Raw genomic sequence first — 7,528 nt, forward strand, 5'->3', positions numbered from 1 at the left:
GTTTTTTTCCTTGCAAACGTTGCGTTTTTGGCTTCGACGCCGTGAGGCGATGGTGGGAGGAAGAGGAGCGACCCCCGCTTTACCGGCCAATATGGAGACATTTTGGGGGCGCAAGGGTGATGGATTTTGGGGTAGAAAAAGGGGTTTTCCTGCGTTTCCAGCGGAGCAGAGGAGGGATAACTGGGGAACAGGCGGAACGCTGGACGATGGATCCACGATTGCCCCCTCCCCCCAAAATCCCCCCCCATGGGGAGAGGAGGAGAAATTCTGTCTGAACCGGCTCCCAAAAGTGCTGTAATTGTATTCGCTTCCAAAAAACCTTGCTGACAAGCACTATGAAATTATCAGTTTATTTTGCTCATCTTTTAAAAATATGTATTACAGCTGCCACTGAAACTTAAGCATAGGAATTGCTAATTTCAGACACCACTGTCAGGCAGCAAATATGCAGATAATTGATACTTGGGATTGAGGACGGGAGAGTCCCCAGGGGTAGATGAAATAAGACTCAGTAGATGTGCTCGGTAGACATAAAGAAATGTCTCATTATATCCATTATCTTAATAACTCAGTCCATGGCAAAAAGAAAAAAGAAAAACAAAAAACCAACCAACCAGCAATGGAATATATTAAGGTACCATAGCTTTACCAGTGCTGATAGTTATAAAGCAATTTCTCCTGTAGTTATATATTGTTCAAAAGGGATAGGAAAAAGTGAAATGGTATTCCAGCACAGGAAAATTTTACTATAAAGACCCTAAAGCTAGAATTGAATATAAAGCTGTTTCATCTCTTCCAACCTCATAGCTTTAATGGCAATTAATGACAGAAATAGCTGGATTTCAATCAGATTTTTTTAGAAACTCAGAATGTACCACTATTTCTGGACAACTTTACCAAAGCTTGCACTGACTCAGTGAAACACAACACCTCAACCACCTTTGTAAATTAGCCAAGGAATACATGAGATTTTGAGGTATATAAAGATTGTAATTGGAATACTGAAGAACAGCAGAAAACAGAGAATTGGAGGGCTCCAGAATATGATTTTGAGCCGCATGAAATACAAATGATGGATAATGTGCCTATTAATTAAGTGTTGCACTCCTCCCAACTCACCTTTTCCCCGCTTCAAAGTTAGCCTTTTAGAACCTGTCCAGGTCTTGAAAGTTTGCTAGATTTTTTTTTCTCAACAAAGAAGAGAAAGGAGAGAAAACCCGAGACACCATTTAATTCTTTTGCACTTGGAATGGAAAATGAGGGAGAATGAAAAAGAATCAGTAAAGAATCTGAAGTAGTCCTCGTGGTTTTGATATTAGTAAAAAAGAAAGCAAAATACCACTACAACTGGTTTTGTTCCATTTACAACTTCTTCATTACAGCAAACTTAAAAAACAAATCTTTGGCAGCAATGTTTCCCTTTTAATGAACAGCTAATTTTGATTGAAAAACTTTGCCTGGTTTTGTTCTCTTGCCTTTCTGTTGTTGCTGTCAAGAGAACTAACCAGAACATTATTAGCTACAGTTGAGCTTGTAACACCTAGTGTCCCAGCTTCTTCCTTTATAAGCCTGCTCCCAGATTCTTAAGCAAATGTGCACCATAACTAAGTTCCCCCCCAAAAATCTGAAAGGGAAAAGGGCATACAAATACGCAGATGCAAATAATGTGGATGTTCCTATAACCTGAGAAGTCCACAGAGCTACCAAGCCAGGAGGAAAGGCTACCAAATTGAGGTTCCAAGCTGCCTGACTTCTTGCCCAAGGGAACTGGGGAGCGATCTTTTTCCTTTTGCTCTGGCCCCGGCTCCTAAGGAGGAGGTGGCTCCTGTCCTTCCGCATCCCGCCCACACCCCGGCCCTGAGAGCTGCAGGCCGGACCCCGCGTGATCCCTGGTAGCTCCCTGCAGAAGTCATGGTATGCCTACAGCAGGTACGAGCAAGTAACCGCAAATAAAAATACGTGATTCTCCCCGATTTCACTTAGAGTTGTAGGAAGTCTGGGAAGAAGAAACAAGGGGAGCAGGAGAAGGCTATGCTTCAGTCCTCAGGCTGGAAGGAAGTTGTTTCAGGTCTACCAGAAAGAGCAAGCTTTGCAGATTAAATGAAAACTGAAGAAGAAAGGGTCATCTTGTGGTGCCTGAAATGTTTCACATGATCAGAAATAACGGTCTCCTTTTCTACAGCTGAACAAAACTAAAAAGGAGTTAAACTCAAACTGACAAACAAAACACCGTGTCACAATGAAACATGGAGACATTGCACTGACAAAATGTTAAGCCAAAAGAATTTAACATTTTTCCTTTATTCTTTTGGTTGAAAACCTCAGACAATTTCCAAACAAATCCTAAAAACATTTTGGTTGACCCAAGGCCAGCATTTTTATTTTCTTAGCAGTTATGCCAATGAAAATTTTGACACTGAATCCCTGGCTACAGAATAGGCCTCAGCACACTTAGAAAACTACCTCTAAGAATTAATATATTTGCTTGAATTTTCATATCTGGTCTATGGGTAAAGGACTTCTATCTCTGATAAGCTACGGTGGTAAACACGTATTGCTTTTTTACGAGCAATAAACAAAAAATCTTGTGCTAAAAAAAAGAAATAGGGTCTCTCCATTGCTCCCTGGTGTTTGATATTGTATTCTTTAAATGAAAAACTTTATTTTTCATCTAGAAAAAATATTTTCTTCTACCAAGGTGAAGGTTCAATCCTGCTCACCTTTATAAAGAGTTTTGTTGAATTGAGTGGAATTACTCACACACAGAAAAGTTACTTGCCTGCAAATGTTTGCAAAACTTGCTCTAGAACAGAAAAACACTAACCAAGTGCATGCCTGGTGCTTTAAATATTCTATAGCAAACCTGGCATCATTTCCTCTGTTGTGATTATAAACGAAGTGGACCTTCCAAACAAGATCATAAAGGATCGGAGGGAAGCATAAAATATGCTTACAGGTTAAGTTCCCTCCAGTCCAGGGAAATCTGTGTTGGTCTAAAGAAATTAAAAGTTGTGCTGAATTATTCCAAAAGAGGAGCTGTCTCTGCAGGTCCTTACAGGATACAACACTGCTTTCTCCTCTCTGCTTGGTCACAATCTGTGGGTTTGGAATCAGCCTTACTGATATGCATAAACTCACCTGTTTTTCCCCATTCTGCACAAGAACCCAATTCTGGGTAGAACACATTCAACTGAGTATCCAAATTTAAATTCAGCATTCAAAAAGTTGCATGAGCTCACGTTGCATCTTCCAGCTCTAGTGTTCCCACAAAAAAATCCCTTTCCTGACCCATTTCCATTTCAGGATAAATATAAAATGGGGGGAAAAGAAGAAGAGACCGAGATTTTCACCAAAATGCATCGTGGAGCACAAACACTGGCACCTAGCAGACAGGTTGGGGAGGGCTGCGTTTAGGTTAGCCTCGACCTTTTCACTTACCCAAGAAAAGCGCGGTGCCAAGCACAACGGTGCCGCTCACAAAGACGCCGAGGGCGATGCGTGTGGCTTTGCTGGCTGCTCTCCCGGCCTCGGGTACCGTCTCTCCTTCCATCCGGATGGCTTGGGACGTGCTCGCTCTCGCAGAAGTCTCGTTTCCCTCTGCTGCTGTGGTATCAGTATTTCAGCTGTTCAGAAACTGCACCCATGAGCTCTCCTCCTCCTCCTCTCTCCTATTTACAGCTCCAGGTTTCTGTAGTGAACCATTTCCTAGGCACTTCCTGCTCTCCCCCCCTCTCAAAGGAAAATCACGCGTAAAATAGTATCTGTCTCCTACGTTTTCCTCTGACCAGGGGGAGGAAAGGCGAGCGGTGACCACTGTGTGTACAGCCCTGGCTGCCTGTAGAGCCTCTACGAACCGATCGCTCAGCCGTCCCCTTTATCAGGGGTGCCGAACGCAAGGATTTCACAACGTTGCTGAACAGATGTTTTAACTGTTCGAACGTATAGCTGCAAAACCCTGTACAACCAGAGCGGGATGGCTGACAACTTTTACAAACACAAGACTGACGGAAGGTTTTCTTTTTCCCCCTTGCGCTTGTTTAAAAAGACCAATTATCTGCTGACTAAAGTTTTCTCCTCTTAAACCATTCCAAGCTGCATCATTTGGCTTCACCAGAAGAGATACCCACTCAGTGGGCAAATCCCTTTTTAAAGCCTCCTAAGAGCTCTTAGAATATCATGTAGCATTTTATTTTGGGAATTTGGTATGTGACACTCCGTGCCAAAAATCACAGTCATGCGGCACAAAGCAATAATCAGCACAACCTACAGAACAGCATTGCTTTAAAAGCTAGAATATTTTTTTCCAGGCAAGATATTTCAGTCTTTGCCAATATGCAATGAATCTTAGGAGATGATCCTATGCTTCCAAGTCAAATACTACTGCGAGCTTAGAGGAAAGTATCTATCTGGCACTTCAAGTTGGTGGGGGAAAAATAGAAGGTCTTATTTATATGGATTTCTCAGTTTCTGGCTTAGACTTGATGATCCTCTCTCCAAGGTTTCCCCATTCATGAAGCAACAAAAATACTCATTTCAGGGTGAATTCTCTGAGCTGACTGTGACATTCAGCCCTCTGAGGAGCTCTCACTTCCTCCGGGGCTGGGGTCCCGCGCAAAACATAAGGATGCAGGGAGAGGCAGCGCCATGCTCACGCTCCCAACAACAGTTTATGTCTCTGAGTTACTTCTGTGCAGGTTTATGAGTTATTATCTCAGCCCCCACCCATCCTAAATTGCACAAGTAGAGAGAAGAAAGGTACATGTCACAAGGTGAGTGCGATGGCAAAGTTATCAGTTGGGAGACTGCATGGGTTTTCCCTGTGAGCACCTGCACACAAGTTGTCCTGGATCCCAAAGGGGCATAAAGGGAAAACCCACTCCATCCACACGAAGATTTAGAGTTTGAAGGTCCTGAAACCCCTCACTCCTCAAACCCTTCTACAGCCTAGATGGGGTCCTGCAAAAAAAATGCCCTCATTTCTTATTCCAGTCCCTCTTTGTCAGTAAGCTCCGTGAGGGCATTCTCATCTCTGCTTGGCACAGAACAGGAAAAAAGCATTTTTTTCTTTTCACCTGCCAACTTGTCCCACATTTAACCCGTAATTTTTGACATCCCTCAGCTGAGGAAGAAGAGGGATATGATGCCATGGAACCAGGAGGACCACATACGTCCCAGGACAAGAGTTCCCATTCATGCATGACTGACTCTATGGACATTAACAGATCCCCTGGTTATAAACAATCCCCAGCACAAGTCTGTTTGAAAAGGTATTTAAGTGACATTGGTGCTACTGAGATTTCATATCAAAATCATTGGGAGTCTCAAAGGGGCTGCCAAAAGGGTAGTGTTGACACAGAAGATGCATGGACATGTTGTGATCTCAACACGTAATCAACATTGCCTGTGATCCAAACGCTGAGTAAATCTCAAAGGACCCTTTGACAAGCATTTGCTATTGGTTGCCTGATGGTTTTCATTCTCTGTGCTGAACCTATTAGACCTATGCATACTATCCATCGGCTTCCTATCCCCCCAACCAACATTAAACAATCACATCCCTACTCAAATTCCCCCATACTTTATATCTTTAAAGTTTTGCTCCCTAGAGAAGTACTACAGCCTAGCAAGTACTGAATATCATGCTCCATTAGTGTTTCACCAACAGCATTTGGCTTTCACGGTCTGATTCTCTTTCTAGGACATCAGGCCAGATACCAAGAACAGCTTTTAACAGTGCAAAGCAGCAACCGGTTATTTCCCTTAGGAAAATTGTGGGGGAAAGAGGGAAAAGGGAGACAAAGAAGCAGATAAGAGGGAGAAGCTAGACTATTCAGCCCCCTCTACCAAACAGGAACGTCAGCCAAAGCAAAGGTGAGGGCTCATCATAGCTGCAGCAGCTCTTTGGCAGGTACACAGTGCATGGCCATGCTTGCAGCTGGAGCTGCTAACAGCAGTCCTGCTGGCGTAGCCCAGTGAGGCGCTTAACAAGGCTGTGCACAGACTCTGTTAGACATTCATAAAACATTGAATGGACATAAGGAAAAAAAAAAAAGTAGTAATTAAATGCAACGTGCTCTAAATCACTCTTCATTCGCTCAGAATTGCCTCTGACCAAGATCCCGCTCTGCCACTCACAACAGTACCAGGACAATGCACAAACATTTCCACCCAAAACCAAAGACAAGAGCTGGCAAACCCTCTGGAATGTGCTCCAGGATGAACCACAGCAAAAGCGTCCCAGCTTCTAGAAAAAGTCTGCCTACATATACAAGTGTGCGTGCATGCATGTGAATGTACACTCGCAATTACAAGCCCATGCTTATTGCCTTGCTGTTGTATAAGCCGACACAATTCTTACTTCCATTGATTATGCCAGAGTCCAGCAAGAGTGCTTGAGCAGAGCTAAAATCAATAGCACTATGTCAACTTCTTCCAACATAGCTTGGTTCAAGGAAGTTCCTACTTCTTGAGATCTGATTATTCAATAGACACACAACCCCCCACCCCCACCCCACCCCGTTTGGCTTAGTTTTCACTGGCAATAGACAAAACCAGAGTTACACGGGTGTCATTGAACGTCTGGAACAGCCTGAGGTCAGCACGCGTTCAAGCCTAAGCTTGCTGGAAGACCTGCTTGCAGTGAGTCCAAGCACCGTAAAACGTTTTGTCTTTCATGCATTTAGGTGACTTAATAAATAAATTTAATACAAAATGTATTAAAACAATTACCACTATTTTTAATGCAGACAGGAAAAACAGATCAGTTTTAAGTGTAAAAACCAAAATAATGCATCTAAAACCTACTAGGTCACACTAATACGTTAGTTATAGAAGACATTTCCTCAGAAGATGCTGTCATCATGGTGCACATTAAAGACTTGCCCTGTGTGGGAGGCAACTGACAGGTTATCTTGGAGGTATTAGTCAAGCTTGACAGAAGGAGTTCACAATCAAAGCATCACAGCTTTGGTGATGCCCTCTTGAGCATTTTTAGCTCATGGTAAAAGGCAGAATAGAGCCGCTCCCACACTGCTGGAGGCAGAGCCACCAGTTACAGCTTGAGTGGCTTCAGCTGAGAAAGCGTAGAAGTACAGCCTGTGACGTTACGGGTGTATTCGGAGACGTATGCTGGCTTCGTTGAAAGAGATTGACTAGTGTGGGTCAGAGTAAAGACCGCACTTCTTTTCATTTCAAGTGTTCCACTATGGGGCCTTGAACTGTTTTTTCAAATTATGCAGCTGTTGTACCCAGAATTGGCCAACTAGGCTTTACGTACACACAATATGCCTGAGAAAAACCTAACACGTTGCATTTGAAGACAGCTTGACCATTTTCCCCTCAGATCTCCAAATCCTATAAATGATACTCTTTTGGCTACAAACCCCCCTAAACTTCCATGCTGCAGCCAACAACAACCACACTCTGGCACAAACCGGTCCTTTATTCATGTGACAGATACAGCTGGAAATCCATAACCCCATTGTTTTCCACGGGTACAGCCACATCACAGAAGGTCTCAGCGCAGCCG

At 43.3% G+C, this 7,528-nt stretch overlaps 1 protein-coding gene across 1 annotated transcript in view; it reads right to left on the minus strand.

Annotated features, from left to right (window-relative positions):
• The window catches only part of PHEX (phosphate regulating endopeptidase homolog X-linked), a 111,348-nt gene extending 107,798 nt beyond the window's left edge, over window positions 1-3,550 (minus strand). The window contains exon 1 of the mRNA XM_009635698.1: window positions 3,439-3,550. Within this exon, the coding sequence (XP_009633993.1) occupies window positions 3,439-3,550 (112 nt within the window). The remainder of the gene's footprint in view (window positions 1-3,438) is intronic.
• Window positions 3,551-7,528: the final 3,978 nt, after the last annotated feature.

This window comes from Egretta garzetta, unplaced genomic scaffold (assembly GCF_000687185.1).
Source record: "Egretta garzetta isolate BGI_Z169 unplaced genomic scaffold, ASM68718v1 scaffold373, whole genome shotgun sequence".
Classification (NCBI taxonomy): Eukaryota; Metazoa; Chordata; class Aves; order Pelecaniformes; family Ardeidae; genus Egretta; species Egretta garzetta.